At 40.8% G+C, this 19,786-nt stretch overlaps 1 protein-coding gene across 26 annotated transcripts in view; it reads left to right on the top strand.

Annotated features, from left to right (window-relative positions):
- Window positions 1-19,786, top strand: part of TBC1D32 (TBC1 domain family member 32) — a 159,162-nt gene that overhangs the window by 93,810 nt on the left and 45,566 nt on the right. For all 26 annotated transcript variants that reach the window (XR_010599620.1, XM_065588428.1, XM_065588429.1 and 23 more), the window contains one exon: window positions 2,192-2,317. Coding sequence is in view for 25 of the 26 variants with exons in the window: in XM_065588428.1 (XP_065444500.1) it covers window positions 2,192-2,317 (126 nt within the window). In the remaining variant the exon portion in view is untranslated. The remainder of the gene's footprint in view (window positions 1-2,191; window positions 2,318-19,786) is intronic.

Raw genomic sequence — 19,786 nt, 5'->3', positions numbered from 1 at the left:
TTTGGAAAGGAAGATGATGTCTGTCTGTATCTGTACGAGTTTTTTCATGAGGTTGATGGATTTCCACTCCATACGGCTAAATGCAGTGCCTTGCATAATGACAGGTTTCAGAGTAGCAGCCGTGTTAGTCTGTCTCTGCAAAAAGAACAGGAGTACTTGTGGCACCTTAGAGACTAACAAATTTATTAGAGCATAAGCTTTCGTGGACTACAGCCCACTTCTTCGGATGCATATAGAGTGGAATAAATATTGAGGAGATATATATACACACATACAGAGAGCATAAACAGGTGGGAGTTGTCTGTACTGGCCTATCTTGATTATCACTTCAAAAGTTTTTTTTTCTCTTACTTAATTGGCCTCTCGGAGTTGGTAAGACAACTCCCACCTGTTTATGCTCTCTGTATGTGTGTATATATATCTCCTCAATATTTATTCCACTCTATATGCATCCGAAGAAGTGGGCTGTAGTCCACGAAAGCTTATGCTCTAATAAATTTGTTAGTCTCTAAGGTGCCACAAGTACTCCTGTTCTTTTTGCAGAGACAGACTAACACGGCTGCTACTCTGAAAGGAATAAAACAGAACATGTAGAAAAACCTTACTGAAAAAGCCATCAAGACTGCCTGAGTAACTATGTGAAGAGAGATAAGAGACAAAAAATCAGATTAAGAGAGCAGAAGGAACCAGCAGCGATGGTGAAATGGATGAAATCCTAGCTCTGTTGAGTCATTGGGAATTGTGCCATTGACTTCAATGGAGTCAGGATTTCACCCTGATCTTTTATTTTGCTCTCTTGCAACAAAAATCTCAGATTTAAAATGTTTATTAAAGCTAATGTTAAAAGATTATATAATACACAGGTTAAGAAAAGAGTGTCTGTACATCTCAGTATAACTACATACCAGCCGATCCTTAGCTGCCAACTTTAATTCCACCAGAAGACTTTGTAAAGCAAAATAACTAATTAACTTGTAAATTGATACTTCTGCACTGTTCTGAAATTACCTTAAACCCTAGCCTTTGCAACATATTACAGCAAAGGGGAAAGAAACAACTACAAGTCCTATAATCCTGCCTCACATTAAATATTCAGGCGCTCATAACCAACTATTAAAGTCAGCACATATTATTTGGAAAGACATTGACTGAGGATTTAATTATTTGGAGATAACAAGGGAATTTCCTTGTTAATTAATTTGGAATAATTATTAATGTTAATAGTTAAGTAGTGTAATCAGCTTTTCTGATTTATTCTGAATTGGTTAAATAAATCCCAGTGACAGGGAAACAATTTATAATGAGTAAACTGTTAAAATCCTGAGACTGGTTTAAAATAAATGGCGTGCAATGTAACAATTCTGTGAAAACCAAAAAATAAATATTCTCTCTCGGTTCAAAGCAATAAGGTTACTTGCAAGAAGTGTTTTTGCTGTAGGATAATTTAAAATTGAATATTAAGGTATTATTAAGAAGTAAAAAATAAGAACATTTGTAAAAGGTCATTTTCTTGCTAAAACAAACAAGATAGCTTGTTGATTCCTAAAGATAAGTCGCTTGCAATTTCCTGACTTCATTTCTGAAGAGTTACTTTTAAAACCTAGAAAGGGGATAAGAAGGCACTGACACTTTAGTAAGATGTGTCCAGGCTCAGGCGCACTCCTGAAAAAAGCCAAATACTCTTCAACAGCAGCACTTACAATTGCCAGTGTCAAGGCACTTCCCCATTCTCAGTAGGAGGTGGTATGTGAATTCTGGAGGTGAGACATGACCCAGAGTCCCCCATCAGATGTGGTGGATATAAAGCCCTGGGATAAAGCACAAAAAATCCTGCTTCCTATCTCCACGGTCAGATTGGTTACGTCCTCCATGTGGTGGTGAACAGCCAGCATGGGATACACATGATTGTTATTTATGGAGTGCTGAACAATCTTTTTTCCGTGAGCACATTTGAGGGCTGCTCAGACATTGGCTAAGATAATAGCAAAGAGATGGAGGAGTCAGCTGAGTTTCCTGTTCCTCTCTGAACAGTACTAGTGTCTGTACTCACTCCCTGTGAAGCTAAGACTCAGTAGCCCACAGGCCTGTCTGTAGCTTGTAGCTTTTTTAATGTTTATTTTTAAAAATGTTGCTATGGTAAAGCTGATTTGTATTATAGAAAAACACAGTGTGTGTTTCATTTTTATTTTAGATAGTGATCTCAACAAGCTGTTGGCATCCTTAAAAAATCCAGAAAAACAGCCAGTGTGGATTGAAAACTGTAGAAGACAGTTTTGCAAAATCATGAAAGCCAAACCTGATGTCATCAGTGGAACCAGTGAGTATATCTACCCTCCCCCCCAACCCCTCCCCCGGCAATTAGGCACTTGTAAACAACTATTTTTCACATTTTCACTGAGGACTGCATTGCTTTTACTGTATCTAATTATGCATTGACTCTGGTTATGGTTATTTTTTCCCCCTTACTATCAGCAAATTACTGTTTCCCAAGGTTCAGCCAGTACATTTTAGAAAAGGACCAAACAGATAAGAAAAGTTTCATTTCTTTTAACAGCATTGTTTAGGAAGAACAGGGATTGGTATTTTGCTTGTGGTCTCAGGTTACCATTGTCATACATTAACATTCAGATATAAAGGATACCACTTTGTCACACCTTAAAGTAGAACATCAGGGAAAGATGCTGCAACACTGGAAATACTGATGGACTAATGCACTCAGGACCATTTTTATGACTATCACACATGTCATTTTTGGTGTATCCCACAGATACTCAGAAGGAGTTGCTCTGTCTAATATAGAGGCTGACACAGTGGCTACGGCTCTGTTCACTATTTTCAGCTGAGTAGATTTTCCAAAGGAGACCGTGTCAGATTATGGATCAGATTTCATCTCCCAGTTATTTACTAAATTATGGAGAATATGTGGGGTAAAACACTGAGATCTACTCCATATCACCCAGAGACAAGTGGTTCAGTTGAAAGGTTTTTATGGGACTCTAAAAACTCTGCTGGGAATAAATGCAACCAAGAGGGCAAATGGCTGGGATACAATATTACCCTATCTGTTATTAGCTTAGCGGGAAGTATCCCAAGAATCCACAACGACTCCCATTTGATATCCTGTGTGAGAAAAAGATCAAAAGTCCCTTGGATTTCATCATAGACTCCTGGCAGGGTGGTACTGAGGTTAAAGGGGGGCCAGTGGCTGAATATGTTCAGAGGTTTTAGTAAGGATTTAAAGTCTGTGATGGACAGCGCTGGCCTTACCATGAGGCGAACTGAGGCGGCCGCCTCAGGTGCCAGACTCTGATGGGGCGCCACTAGGACCCAGAGTGTAGAAAATAGTGTCTGCTGCTGGTGCATATGTATTCTCTCTGCTCTAGATGCAGAGAGATGATGTAGTGCTGTGCTGGAGGAAGGAGGGCACAAGAGACATAACAGGCAGGCAGGAGAAAAGGTGAGAGGGAATAACAGAAAGCAGCAGGAGCTGCAGGGAGAGAGAGGAGGAGGAGGAGCCTCTTATGTACCTCTCTAGCACCCACAGGAGCCTGGACTGATTAACACCAGCTTCTCAGGGAGCTTCTTGTTTCCTGCTGTTTCCCTGAACCCACTTGCAGAGAACAGGCAGTCAACTGAAGTAGTAGGAGCCAGTTAGGCCTTTAAGACGCTGATATCTTCCCTCACTCAGGCCCTGATACCAGCCTGCTTATTTGTCCCCTTCAGTTGAGTGTTGAGAGCCACTATAGCTGGCACAGACCAGCAGTCATGAGTGAAAGAAGAAAATGCCCCTCTGGGGCATCATTCAGAACAAGAAAGAAAGCAAAGGAAGCTTTTCTATCTAAGCAGGAAGGAGCTCTCCTGAGATACATAGATGCAAATGTTCATGGTGAGCCTTCCGCCCCCAGTGAGGATATGAGTGGTGAGGAGATGCCTGATCTTCCAGTTAGTCAGAGTGCAGGTGACCTGGCAGCTACTGCAGCATCCATATCTCCATCTCAAATGGATGTAACTATGCACATTCCTGAAGAAAAGTGTAGATCAGAGAAGAGTGTGGTGGAGGCTCAAGAAACAGCTGCTGCTGAGTTTAGTTCCTTAAGTCTAGGACTGTGAACCAACTTGAGCAGTAGCCTGAGGGACTTCCTTGTACTGCATGGGCCACAGCAAGTGGAAAAACTTCATGTTCCCCAGAGACAATGAAAATAGAAGTTTCCATCCAACACATTACTGGCTTGAAATCCCCAATGGTGACAAAGTGGAGAGGCCATGGCTTATGTACTCAAAAACTCAGAATGCTGCATACTGCTTTTGTTGCAAACTCTTCTAGTCTAATGTTCCAGCCACATTGGGTTCTACAGGAACAAAGGACTAGAAAAATCGGGCTAGAAATCTGGCATGCCATGAGAAGGCAGCAAATCACCAGAGAGCATTCCATAGGTGGAAAAAGCTTGAGATGAGACTACGGTTAAAGGACACCATAGATGATCAGCATCAAGAGAAGATTGCATCAGAGTCTCTTTACTGGCAAAATGTTCTGAAAAGGCTCATTGCCATTGTGAGAGTGCTTGCTACACAAAACCTAGCACTGTGTGGAACTTCAGATCAGCTGTATGTGCCAAACAATGGAAACTTCCTTAAAATTGTGGAGCTGATGGCTGAGTTTGATGCGGTACTCCAGGAGCATCTAAGAAGAGTCACCACCCAAGAAATGTACACACACCACTACCTTGGAAAAACAATTCAAAATGACATCATACAGTTACTGGCAACAAAAGTCAAACAAAAGATTGTGGCAGATCTGAAGTCAGCAAGATATTACTCTGTTATTCTGGACTGCACAGCTGACATCAGCCATACGGAACAAATGACTTTAATGGTGCATTTTGTAACAACAACAGAACCTAGTGAAAATGTCCCTGCAATGGTGACTGTCAGAGAGCATTTTCTAGAATTAATTGACATTGATGATACTACAGGAGCTGGTATGACAAATGTGCTTCTTAAAAAGCTGGAAGGTACGGGAATTGTGATAGCTGACATGAGAGGTCAGGGCTACGATAATGTTGCCAACATGAGAGGAAAGAACAGAGGAGTGGCAGACATGGATCCGAGAGTTAAACCCTCAAGCTTTTTTTGTCCCATGCAGTTCTCATTCATGGAACTTGGTGGTCAGTGATGCAACATCAGCTTCTAGTGAGGCTGCTGATATTTTTAATGTAATTCAAAGCATCTGTGTATTTTTCTCTGTATCAACTCATCTATGGCAAATTTTGAAGCAACATCTGGGAATATCCTCTCTGACACTGAAACCACTGAGTGCCACACGATGGGAAAGTCGAGTGGAGGCGATAAAGCCTATCAAACACCAAATTGGGAAGATTGATGATACCATAGTTGCCATCATGGAGGATAATGCTATGACAGGAACTGTTCATGAGAGAACAGTGGCAGAGGTAAATGGAATCACCAGAAACATGCATAACTTCAAATTTCTGTGTGGCTTAGTATTGTGGCATGACATACTGTTTGAAATAAATGTTGTTAGCAAGAGCCTCTAAGGTGTTGACCTTGATATTTCTGGAGCAATGGAACAACCGGACAAAGCAAAGTCATACCTACAGTCTTACCAGTCAGATGAGGGATTTCAAAACGTTTTGAAGAGTGCACAGAAGTCGGCAGAGCTTCACATTGAAGCTATTTTCCCACCCATTCAAGAATACAAGAGTCACTGAAGAAGACGACATTTTGATTACAAGGCATGGGATAATCCCATAAGAGACCCCAAACAACAGTTCAAAGTTGAATTCTTTAACCAGGTGCTGGATTGTGCAATACAGTCAGTGGAAGAATATTCCATGCAGTTCAAGGAACACAGCAGTATATTTGGATGTTGTATGATATTCCAAAACTCCTCACTATACCTGAAGAAGATCTACACCAGCAATGCAGGGCACTAGAGACAGTGTTGACACATGCTGACATGCGCGATATTGATGCGAGTGATTTAGGTGATGAACTGAGAGCCCTTTCAAGATACATTTCAGCAGGATCAACTCCAAAGTCTGTTCTGGAATATATGTGCACAAATAAGATGACCACCCTCTCTCCAAATGCTTTTGTTGCTCTACGCATACTTCTAACACTTCCTGTAACAGTTGCCAGTGGAGAATGCAGCTTCTCCAAGCTGAAGTTAATAAAAACACATCTACGCTCTACGATGACACAAGAGAGGCTGGTCGGCCTTGCAACCATTTCAATAGAGCATGAGCTGGTCCAGACTTGGACCTTCAGCAGAAAGCAGTTAAAATCTTTGCAACCAAGAAGGCACGGAAAGCACCACTTTGATTATTCAAACAGATAAAAATGCCAATGTTTACTATGCAGACAAGAAAAGTTACATTTGCTGTTCAAGTATCAGGGGGTAGCCCTGTGAGTCTCTAGCCACAAAAACAACAAGGAGTCCAGTGGCACCTTAAAGACTAACAGATTTATTTGGGCATTAGCTTTCGTTGGTAAAAAACCTCACTTCTTCAGATGCATGGCATGAAGGTTACAGATGCAGGCATTATATAATGACACATGAAGAGAAGGGAGTACCTCACAAGTGGAGAACCAGTGTTGACATGGCCAACCCCCCAACCTGAAGCAAATACTCACCAGCAACTACACACCACACCACAGAAACACCAACCCAGGAACCAATCCCTGTAGCAAACCTTGTTGCCTACTCTTTCTCCGTATCTACTCTAGCGACACCATCAGCCAGCCTGTGGTGAGAAGCTTCTAAGTTTGTAAGGGCACTGAAAGTGTTAAGATCATCTTAGAATGAGTTTTGCTTTTATTTCATTTGACCAAATCCAACTTGCTGTGCTTAGATTTTAAGTGATTATAAGTTAATTTTTGTAGTTAATAAATTTGTTCATTTATTCTACCGGAAGCAGTGCGTTTGGTTTGAAGCATGTCAGAGACGCCCCTTGGGTGTGGTACATATCAATTTCTTGTTAAGTTGTTAAATTGACAAACTCATATAAGCTTGCAGTCTCCAGTGGGCATAACTGGACACTGCAAGACGGAGGTTCCTAGGGTTGTGTCTGGGACCGAAGATATTGGCTAGTGTCATTTGGTTGTACAATCCAAGGAGCAACTTACATGCTAGAGGCTGTGCGTGATCAGCCCAGGAGTGGGCTCCCAGAGTTGGGGATTGGAGTGACCTAGCAGATCACCAGTCCAGATAACACTAGGGGAATATCACAGGGAATTCACAGAACAGGGCAATTATCAAATGGTCTATCCCTTCATCCAGTCCCAGCATCTGGCAGTCAGAGGTTTAGGGACACCTAGAGCATGGGGTTGCATTCTTGACCATCTTGGCTAATAGCCATTTATGGACCTATCCTCCATGCACTTATCTGATTCTTTTTTGAACCCAGTTATACTTTTGGCCTTCACAACATCCAGTGGCAACGATTTCCACAGATTGATGGTGCATTGTTTGAAGAAGTACTTCCTTTTGTTGGTTTTAAACCTGCTGCCTATTAATTTCATCAGGTGACTCCTGCTTGTGTTATGTGAAGGGGTAAATAACATTTCCTTATTCACTTTCTCCAAACCACTCATGAGTTTATAGACCTCTATCACAGGGGTCGGCAACGTTTGGAACGCGCCTCTCCAGGGTAAGCACCCTGGCGGGCCGGGCCACTTTATTTACCTGCTGACGCGGCAGGTTTGGCCGATCGCGGCCCCCACTGGCTGCGGTTTGCCATCCCGGGCCAATGGGGGCGGCAGGAAGCGGCATGGGCAAGGGATGTGCTGGCTGTGGCTTCCCACCGCCCCCATTGGCCCGGGCCCATGATTGGCTGAACCTGCCATGTCAGCAGGTAAATAAACTAGCCCGGCCCGCCAGGGTGCTTATCGTGGCGATGTTGCCAACCCCTGCTCTATCATATCCTCCTCAGTCATCTCTTTTCCAAGCTGAACAGTCCCAGTCTTTTTAATCTTTTGTCATATGGAAGCTGTTCCATATTCCTAATCATTTTTATTGCCCTTCTCTGTACCTTGTCCAATTCCAATATAACTTTTCTGAGCTGGGCAACCACAAATTATATGCAGTAATCAAGGTGTGGGAGTACCTTTGGATTTATGTAGTGGCATTATGATATTTACTGTCTTATTATCTATCCCTTTCTCAATGGTTCCCAACATAGCTTTTGACTGCAGCTGCACATTGTGTGGATGGTGTCAGAGAATGTCATCCACAATGACTCCAAGATCTCTTTATTGAATGATAAGACCTAATTTAGACTCCATCATTTTGTATTTGTAGTTGGGATTCTGTTTTCCAGAATGCACTGCTTTGCATTTATCAATATTGAATTGCATCTGCCAATTTCTTGCCCAGTCTCCCAGTTTTGTGAGATCCTCTTCACAGTTTTCTTTGGACTTAACTGTCTTGAGTAGTTTTGTGTCATCTGTAGACTTTGGCATCTCACTGTTGACCCTTTTTTTCCAGAACATTTATGAATATGTTGCACAGCACTGGTCCCAGTACAGATTCCTTAGGGATCTGATTATTTCTCTCTCTCTATTGTGAAAACCGACCATTTATTCCTACCCTTTCTTTCCTGTCTTTTAACCTGTTACTGATCCATGAGAGGACCTTTCCTCTTATCTTCTGACTGCTTACTTTGCTAAAGAGCCTTTGGTGAGGGACCTTGTCAAAGGCTTTCTGAAAATCCACTACCCTATATCCACTGGATCACCTTTGTCTATGCGTTTGTTGACCCCTTCCAAGAATTCTAATAGAGTTGTGAGGCATGCTTTCCCTTTACAAAAGCCATGTTGACTTTTCCCTAGCAAGTTGTGGTCATCTGTGTGTCTGATAATTTTGTTCTTTACTGTAGTTTCAATCAGTTTGCCTGATACTGAGGTTAGGTTTACCAGCCTATAATTACCAAGATTGCCCCTGGAGACATTTTTCAAAATTGGTGGTGTTAGCTATCCTCCAGTCATCTAGTGCAGAGGCAGATTTAAGTGATAGATTACATATCCGGGGCAGCTCCAGGCACCAGCGCAGCAAGTGCGTGCCTGGGGCAGGAAGCCGCGGGTGGTGGTCTGCCGGTCCCTGTGAGGGCGGCAGTCAGGCTGCCTTCGGTGGCATGCCTGCGGGAGGTCCGCCAGTCCCGCAAATTCGGCGTCAATTCGGCAGCGGGTATGCCGAAGCCGCAGGACCGGCGGACCTCCCGCAGGCATGCTGCCAAATCGCCTGCAGGCGTGCTGCCGAAAGCCGCCTCACTTCCATGCTTGGGGCGGCAAAACACATAGAGCCGCCTCTGTACATATCACACTTAGTAGGTCAGCAACTCCTATCAGCAACAACAACTTCTAATGGGCCTGATAAATTCACTGTACCTGGCATACTTTCATGGTATTTGCCCATAAATGATGGTGTTAGGCTCCTTAGATGTTGAACCCAGGCTCACAAGATTGCTAAGTGAGAGCCTTACCCTCTGTGCCATAACAATGCAAGGTCAGATGAGGGAACTGCAGCTGAGATCCCAGTACCAGAGGCTACACCTGCTGAATCAATGGGATCAAATGACTAGAAGCAGACTGTATCAGAGGGGTAGCCGTGTTAGTCTGAATCTGTAAAAAGCAACAGAGGGTCCTGTGGCACCTTTGAGACTAACAGAAGTACTGGGAGCATAAGCTTTCGTGGGTAAGAACCTCACTTCTTCAGATGCAAGACTGCTGATTGGACCCCTCTGGGCATACATATTCTTATTCCTATCCCACCCTTTGTCTGAACAACTAGTTGCTAGATCTGTTACCGCCGAGCTCTCTGAAACCAAGTTCTTGCTTCTTTGCTTGGCTTCTATTCCTTGTTTCTTTCACCACCCCTCATTCCTTTTACCATGCCCTGCACCTTGTTCCTGATTCCTTTTCTTGACCTCTGCAGCTGTCTCCATTCTTGACCTTTGGTGTGACTTTTGAGTCTGACTACAGCTTAATCCTTAGCATGACTCTGGCTCTGACACTTGGTGTGGCCTCTGACTCTGGTTTTCAATTTGGTGTGACTTCCAACCATGACCCTGATTCTACCCTTGGCTCCGACCACTTGATCAGACCACCCTGTTACAGGCTCTGACAGATGTCATGTGAGGTCTCTAATAAAAGCTTTTGTCATAATCATAACAAGCTGCATATACAAATAATATATAAGGAGTTTTGTGTATATCTACTAAAAATATGATTTAAAGTCTGTCACCAACCAAAGAGAAAAATGGGTTTCTTCCAGGCAGGAGGTAAGATGTGTATCTCTGTCAAAATGTAAATTAAGCACTGTAAGCTAGCACAATGAAGCCCCATTATGTGGGAAGTCAACAGGAGTGTCGGAAGTCAATAGGGAGACAGGACACATGAAATTGAACCATAGGGGGTTGCCCTGTCTCTTGAGGCAGACAGTGAACTTTGGAAAATTTAAGAGGAAGACAGAAAAGCACCGTGTTCTGCACCGAGCAAGTAAATGGATAACATGTTTACATTTATGAAAACGGCGTCCCAACCAGCCTGCTTGGAAATGCTGCAAAGGACATTTGTGGTGAGATAAGCTACTTTAGACAGATGTCAGAAAAAAACTTCAAAAGTTTTTTTTTCTCTTAATTAATTGGCCTCTCAGAGTTGGTAAGACAACTCCCACCTGTTTATGCTCTCTGTATGTGTGTATATATATCTCCTCAATATATGTTCCATTCTATATGCATCCGAAGAAGTGGGCTGTAGTCCATGAAAGCTTATGCTCTAATAAATTTGTTAGTCTCTAAGGTGCCACAAGTACTCCTGTTCTTTTTTTAGACAGATGGTTAGCTTGTTAAAGTTAAGTTTAGTATCTAAGTATCTTATGATTTTGTTTTATATGCAACCCTTCTGTTTCCATTATTCTTACTCACTATCTCTTAAATCTTAATCTTTGATAATAAACGTATGATTGTTTTCACTATAAATATAACTCAATGTTCTGGTATTATACAAAGAGCTGATCCTAGGTTGAATCATTCAAGCTGGTGGGTATACTATTCCTTTGGGAACAGCAAACCTGGTTTTACTGGGTGTGATCAGTGGATAATGTGCTGAACACTACAGGGGGAATGCTTCACAAGGACTAGGGGTCTGGAGTGCACCGTTTGTTAACTTGCAAGGCAAAGTAAGGGCTGGCATAGCTCAGAGGATGTTGTTTGGGTAGCTAACAGACTGGAGGGGCCAGGGAGCTGGCACCCAGTTAAGCACCAGCAAATCTCTCTGTCTGGAGGCAGGGAGGTAACAAGGTGATTCTCAGTTCTGGGCACTCTGAGAACCATTAGTGACTGACTGACAACCCCTGAAGCATAAGATTTTAGGAACATCTGACATGAATCAGAAGGGACCCCCAGGACTGCTGAGCCCTTCCCTCACCATCACAAGCAACCTGGTCATATGATTGCACTCATAAATTTGTTCAGTTCTCTCTTTAAAAAATTAAGTTGTTTGCCCCCATGACCAGGCCCAGCTCTGGCGTTTTTGCCGCCCCAAGCAGCAAAAAAAAAAAAAAAAAAAAAAAAGCCGCAATCAGCATCACTTTGGCGGCAGCTCTACCACCGCTGCTTCTTTGGCGACACTTCGGCAGCAGGTCCTTCCCTCCGAGAGGGACTGGGGGACCCGCTGCCAAATTGCTGCCGAATAGCCAGACGTGCCACCCCTTTCCGTTGGCTGCCCCAGGCACCTGCTTGCTGCTCTGGTGCCTGGAGCTGGCCCTGCCCATGACTCCTTGTTCTTGTTCTTGTGCCAGAATTATCCTTTAGATTAAATACCTCTCTCTTCACCCTCCCTGATGTTTATCAGCCTGATATATTTATAGAGAGCAAGCATATTCCCTCTCTGCCTTCATTTTGCTAAGCTAAACAGCCTCTTTTTAGTGTCATAAAATAAGTCCTCCTGATCATCCTCTTCTCTGCAGTTATCCAATTTGAATTAATCTTTCTTGAACATGGATGTCCAGAATTGTACACAGTATTCCAAATGAGGTCTTACCAGTGCCTTGTACAATGGCATTAATACTTCTTTGTCTCTACAGGAAATACCTCGCCATTACAGTGGCTCATAGTCATGTTGTGATCAACCAACACAACCAGGTCTCTTTCCTCACTAACTTCCAGCTGATGAGCCCCTGGCTTATAGCAGAAATTCATATTATGATATCCTAAGTGGATAACCTTGCACTACTATTAAATTTCATCCCATTTTCATTACTTCAGTCTTCAAGGTCATCCAGTTCTTCCTGTGCTTTGGTACCTGTGTTTTCAGTGCCCTGTTGCATCTATAACTGTCTTAATCCTCCTCTTCCAGTTTTGTTAACTCCGTGCATTAGCTGTGATCATTTTCAATGTTTGGGGCCAGGCTCTTTTCTCTGACTCTTTATGATGTTTTGATACCAGTGTTTCAAGGTGTTCCCATATCTGTCTTGCACTTCTGATACGACTGTTTTCCAGTGCCTGTGTGGAGAACATGAGTTTATAATTTGTAATAATTTTATGAATATGTGACCTAGTTATGAAGGTAGTTATGCATAGCAATATTAGGTTATTGAAATGTGTGAATGAATTGGTTCAATTTAATAAGGGATTGTTAGGAAAGAAGCAGGAAATGAAACGAAACAATGGTCAGTGATAATCCATTTCTAGATAAAGAACTTCAAGGAAGCGGAGGAAACACTATCCCAGTCTAGAAATAGGAGTGGCTGACATAATTGGAACTTACAAAACTTGCAAGGAAAAAATAAGGTTTAGGTAAGACCCAGTTTCTTTGAGTGATGAAACAAGTTGTTTGTTTGTTTGAATCTATTTTGAGTCACTTTAATCAGTTGCTGGTCCCATCTCCAAAAGGGAAAGCTTGTGCGGAACCAAGTTCAAATGTACCTGCCAGAGGAGCTGCATTTGGGAAACAGCTCCAGTCTAAGAGTGGCTTCCACCCTTGAAAGAGGTGAAGGAAGCCAAGCCTGTCACCTGGCAAGTGCATTTGAGAAGGATTGCAAAGAATCTAAAGTGCAGCTCACCCTGTAACTGTGATAGCCTGCCTTAGTGCCTTTAGTGCCTGTGTTTGGCGGTAAACTATGCCAGTGACTGACCACTAAATCAGTTACATTATCATCTGGGAACTGATCACAAAGTCAAAGGATGCCAGGTTCGCTTCCAGATATGATCCTGAGCTTTATGGAAGAATGAGAAATGCCTCCAATCCCTTTTTAAGACACCCCAAGCAGTTTCCACTATGTCCAGCATGAAGCTGCCCCAGAGTATTTTGAAGGGTAAATCATTGAAACAGAAGTACGAGTCAGCCAAGACACCGATCACCTGTAATTCAGTGTCACCACCAAACCCCAGTTTCCTTCTGGGAAGAGTAAGGGAGCAGCTTTGTCATGGAAACGTTCCACACTTCCTTGTTCAAAGTCAAGGTCTTTGTCAAATATACGCTGCTCAACACACTGAGCCCTAATATTTGGAAGTTGATGGTAATGGGTGTTCCTATTGTTCATTCGTATTCTTGGGATGGAGACAGTGATTCTGTATGCAATATGTGCTCATCAATTTAGCTAAGTCACACTAGGCCACAAATTCTTCAAGTTTCAGCATTGAGGTGTTCCTCTGGACGTACATTAGCATTTGCAATTGAAAAAAATGTGTCCGCCCTGACCAGGTCATTGGTTGTCTCTCCTACCTTCAACACAAAAGATTGGTGTTTGGAAACAATGATGGCTGGAGAGAAGGCAGACTGTTCTCGTGGTACTGCACCCAAAACCATGACCTTCAGTGTTGGGATTTTTTTTGGTGTCATTTTTACCAAGCCATGGTTGCAGTCTTCAAAGCTGTAGATTTCCAGAGCTTCTTAGACAATGGCCAGGTGAATCTATGGAAGAAAGCCTCTAACTTGATGAAATCTCTCTCCACCATGGAAATATTAGGAACTCAAAAGGCTGGTGAATGAGAGTGTAGATGGGAATGTAAACTTCTGTGTTAGTGATGCACAAAAAGGAATGGAATCCACCTCATTCCGTCTTAAATGAGTTGCCTCTTCAGTGCTGATGAGAGTAAAGAGTATAAATATTTTTGCCACTAGAGTAGGAACAGGTACAACTCACATAGGAACAGAACGGTTGAGTAAAAAGGTGGCATTTTCAGAAAGTCACATTTCAAAGTATGTCATACTTTAGAAAGGTGGTCAATATAATTAACAAACATAAGAAAGCTTAAAGGAAAGCCAATATGTGTTCCCTTTATAGAGAGACAGTGCAACCCAGGGGACCAGAATTTCACCTTTACTTATAAGGTAAAGTAATCTAGGGGCTTTAGTGCCAAAGTAACAGAAAACTTAGTAAGTAATCTGTAAAGGAAGAGATTCAGTGTAAAGATAATGAAATAAGGAACTTTCCACTACTAGTTTGTTTTAATGTGGCTCAAGTCAGCAGTGATCAAAAGTTGCTAAATTCTCAGGGCTTTTCCTTCTCATAAACTCGGTGTTATGAGTTTATAGTTTTTGATGACTGTAGTTCACTGAGTGTCAGGGTTTTTCTTCCCCAAGCACTCTGTGGAAAGGATAAACAAATGGAGGTCCACAACTCAAACCAGTAAGTGCATTTTATATGAACTTCTGTCAGTATAATAAAGATAAATTGAAATGTAATACATTTTAAAATAGATTTTTTCTAGCATCAAAATATGCTGACTTTTTCACACCTACTTTCTTGCATCTCTCACACTGACCTCCCAACCTTCTAAGCAGTTTTTCTTAAAAGTTGTGCATCATGCAGAATATAAAATAATTGGAATGTGTGCATAATCAATTTATTTGAATGCAGCATTTTTACTAGTTTGCTCTCTTTGCTTGGGCTATATGAAATTAGTGTTGAAAATTGTCAGTGTATCCTACTGAGTATAAAAAGAAACAAGCAATTGCGAAGAAAAACAATTTTAATCTCTAAAAAAGAACACTTGATGTTTTAAACAGTGAGCTTCCAAAGGAAAGGATAGAGATTTATTCTTTTGTGCTTTGTAGTGGGCCATATCCAATGTCAAAAGCTGATGTGCATTATTTTCCATAACATCACTGAAAAGATATCAAAAGTGACAACTGAGAATTTCAAGCAAATATTGCATTTTGTTAACATGAATCCAAAAGCTATATACTGTATAAATATCTTTGCATTGAACAGCATGGGGAATAGCTAAGCAAGAAAGTACCCATAAAAGCATATATCACATGGATTCTGGAAATGCATAAAGAAATGTTATGGTACATGAAGAGAACATTACAGCAATGGAAACTGAATGACTTGAAAAGCAATTTAATTATTCCCAAAAATACTACCACAAGATAATACTTTAACCGAGGAAGATACTGCTAACCCCAGGGTGCTAAAGGCTCTTGTTCAAATACAGTAGAACTGAATGGGGCTATTTCAGAACCAGCAAAATTCCAGCTAACTGTGTTGGTTTGGGAACGCTTGGTTTTTAATAAAATATATTTTATGGGAGACTTGGTATGCTGTTTGTTCACATGTGTTTTAAGAGTGAATAAATTTATTAGGATTATTTTTTTTTCCTTTTTTTTATTTAAGAAGGTTAACAAAAGCAACAAACAGGAGTTTTGAAAGGAGTTTAGAGAAGGGAGTGTATGAAACTTTATGTCCAGGTATACTTCTACGCACAGTACCATGAGAGACAGCAATGGAACAGTGGTTGTGTCTTGCAGTAGACTGTATTACTTGCAGTAATGTAGCAATACTGAGTTTGTATGCCATAAGTATGCCACAGCTTTATTTATTTTTTTGATCTGGTTGAAAAAAATGACCAATCACTGAACTGATTTTCATTTTAATCAAGATTTACTTTGCTCTGCAATATTTATTACTTCCGAAACCAGAGAGCTCTGGATTCCAGAAGGTGCCCAACTGAAAGTAGCTTCAGCATAAGTAGCTAAAGTATACTTGTAGGTGTCAAAGCACAAACTACAGCAACTTAGAACAGCCTATCATTTTACATAAATATTATCTTAAAAGCAATGTCTTGTCCCGTGAAAGCCCTCAATTTACTTCATAACCAAGTTTATTTCAATACACTCCACTTACGTATTTTTTTCTCTCACAAATTTGATTGAGTTTTCACAGACCCCTGCTGGGCACTTAGATGAATACTTACAGATGGCTGAAATCAATTTTGTTCTAGAATTTGAAAAAAAAATAACCTGCTTAGCAGTTGAACTGTACTTCTCCCATTAACTCAGTCACTGAACTGAAGTATTTGGCTGTTGGGTCAAGCATGTGGATGCCTTCCAATAAAAAAGATCAAATTAAAATATTCTCTATTGACTTTAAATTTTGTGAATTATGCAATATTTTAATCTTGCAACATTGCTCCTATTTATTATTCGAGCATAACATATTTCATTGATCTGAATGTGAACAGTCATATATTAAATGTACTGTTACAAGTGAACTGCAAGTTTTCCCAAGAGAAACTCTTTAGTTTCTATATCTTAGTCTAAGCAGTAATTTTTTTTCTTATTTTAATTATGTTATGCTAATTGTGGCCCCAATCATACAAAGGCTTAAGTACAATGGTAGGGTTACTCTCAGAATGTAAAGTTAAACACACGCATATATTTTTTTCAATAGTGAGGTCCATGCTGCTACATTAATTATTAACATATTAATCTATATTGGAGGATTTACTTGATTCCAAGAAGAGGAAGAAGAAGAAAGCTTTTACAAATGTCTAATTTCAAAGGCAAATGCTGCATCACGGAGTGGCTGAACTATGGCAGCAGCAGCAGAAGGGGCTTTTATGTGATAGTTCTGAAAATAGTATTTCTTTTGAAAAAAAATACTAAACAAGCAACAGTTTGGCAGAGTTCGCCATCCTCAGGGATCCAAACTCCTATGCTCTTGACTAGAAAATACTGCAGTCTCTAAATTGATTTTTTTTCAGGTACCCACAAAATGAACATAAGGCTGTGCTTTAATGAGTCTCATAGAATAAATAAGCTTGTGCTGTCTACTTTAATTTTTATAGAGGCATGATTTCAGGGAAAAAAGAATGATATTAAATATATTCAACCGTCCTATTCAAACAGAAGAGGGAAATAACCCATTTTCTGTGCAGTCTCTATTGCTTTGTTGTAGTAAGAGACTGATCTTTCTCAATAAAAATGTAATGCTTCTCAATGTGAACTTGGTGTTGCAACAATCATCATTTTCTATACCAACTGCCACTGCATATACTCTCCTTGTTATTACTACAGTGAAATCAATAGTGGTATAATTAAAGTTCTTGAAGACTTTTTTGAGCTGATTCCTATGCATTAAAATTCCATATGGGTCTGCTTCCACAATGGGGGAAACTCTGGCACACAGAGTAGAGTCTGTAATCTCCCAGCAACTTCCTACAATATTTATAACTATGAGATATAACTATCTATCTCATAGAACTGGAAGGGACCTTGAAAGGTCGTTGAGTCCAGCCCCCTGCCTTCACTAGCAGGACTAAGTACTGATTTTTGCCCCAGATCCCTAAGTGGATTGACAAGACATAGATTTCTGTATGCAAAAATAGACAGTCTGTCTTAGTAGCATTTTTCTTCCTTAATTAAGGCATTTTTAATAGACTGGATCTGTAAAAATGTGATTCCTATGAACCTTTTGGACAATTAAACCAGCAATGTGTATAATTTAATGAGAAAAGATTAGGTTAAACAGTGGCTGGAGAAACTAAAAATGATTGTCTTTATGGTTTTTTAATTGTTAGTTTTAGGAGTGGTGAGGGGATATTGTAAATTGAAGGTGAGATCAAAGCCTTTTTAAATCTGAATTGTCCTGGTGATGATACCTGGCTTTGGGTCATGCTCTCCTTGTTACATTTTCACTGGTGCTACCTTGAGTTTTTAATGTAGGTCATTATTGTTCCCTACATGAGATATTCCCATAGAGGAGATGGGAAAGCTTCATTTGCATTCTTCTGTTTAAAGTAGTGATGTACTTTGCCCAGCTACAGAAGTATAAAGGGACGCAGCCTCCCCAAACCTACAGGTAATTTTAAGTTTGAGAAGAGCCTGTGCAATTGCAGTGGCTCTCAATCTCTTAGTAGTTTTTCAGAACGCATTTCAGGACATGATCAAGAAAAGCAGGGTAAGCTAATGCTGACAGGGTGAGCACTAAGTTATAGGCTATTATCGTACAAGGGAGGGAGGTACAATTCCCTGGGTAGTGTCACATTCTGGGGTGAAATACAGACCAGTGAGGAATTGTCACCTCTTACCCTGTAACCCTGAGTGCCTCACAATGTCTTGCTACTGTAGCCCTCTGCCTGGGATACTGGACTTCCAATTACCCCTCACCCCCACCCCCCGCCTTGGTTAACAACTGGTAAGGTGACTCCACACTTTCCTCAGCCCCAAATTTTTCCCCAAAACATGTGTTCTGAAATGTCCAACCTTGTCATGGAACAACCAGAGGAATGATAAGGTTTGTTGTCCTTTGAAGAGTCAATATACAACAATTTTTTACGTTAACTGGAGTTACCAAACAGTTCAGTTCAAATACAGCACTGGGTTGGTTTAGATTAAAAATAAAGCAAGTTTATCTAATTCCAAAGAGATGAATATTAAGTGAGTACAAGTATAAGGATTAAAGTAAGAAATGGTTACAGGAGAAATAAAAATAAAATGCTTTCTAGCAACTAAAACTTAACAAGCTAGACTTGAGTCAAGGTAAAATCCTCACCATGTGCTTTCACCAAGATGGCTGACCGAACCCCTGGGCCAGGATCTATCTCCTCATGTGTCAAAGGGCTGTGTCTTCTTAGGTGAAAGGTAAATAACTTGGGGTTTCTTGGCCCCTCTCTTTTATAGTCCAATCAATCTTTTAAATGGATTCTTCTGACGAATATGTCAGATAAGTCTATTCCCAGCAACTTGAAGGAAGTTTTCTGTTGCTTCTTCCCCTCCTGGAGTTGTCTGCTAAAATGCAAATTATTTTAGTTCCTGCTCCCTCCAGTGCAACTTAATGAGCATTAAAAAATGTCGTCCTCTGTCGTGATAATGTAGGGTTTGCCTCCACCTCTTGTTAGCTTGATGGGTCTATTCACACGATATGTAAATACAGTCTCATTGTCTTACAAAGTACTATGGAAGTAACTCCTAGGTGAGGAAACTACATTCCTTTGTCTGAGATAAACTTTTTTAATACCTTTACCTAGTCTAGGGAACCTGGTCTTGAACATATGACAATGACATCCTATAAGGGGAATTCATACATTTACATATAATATTGGTATATACATTTTACCATGATGTTATTAACCTGCCAGTTATTAGTTTTCAAATGATCTATCACAAGACATATTTTGTAGAGGGGTGCTTAGGGCCACGAGTAGTGACCAACTTCCAGCATCCTGCTTGACCCCACAATACAGACATTCAGAGTGGAGCACAATCCCCATGGGAGCTTCCATGGAAGGAGCAGATCTTTGAGTAAGATTGTAGTAATAATAAAGCATAGAAGCATCCCTTCAGATTTGTTCTTTCCCTCTAATATCTAATAATATATACTGTATTTTTCATATTTTGGAAAGTTGGCCATTACTCTTGTATAAATATGCAAACAATTGATTTTGCACTGCTTATCAGAAGGAAGGACAGAACCCTTAAAGTGCATTGCCTCTTGTCTTTTGTCTTCAAGTAACATTTTTATCCACAGTCTACATCCACA

Source organism: Chrysemys picta, chromosome 3, assembly GCF_011386835.1.
Source record: "Chrysemys picta bellii isolate R12L10 chromosome 3, ASM1138683v2, whole genome shotgun sequence".
In the NCBI taxonomy this organism is placed as follows: domain Eukaryota; kingdom Metazoa; phylum Chordata; order Testudines; family Emydidae; genus Chrysemys; species Chrysemys picta.
This window is presented reverse-complemented; position numbering and strand designations above follow the sequence as displayed.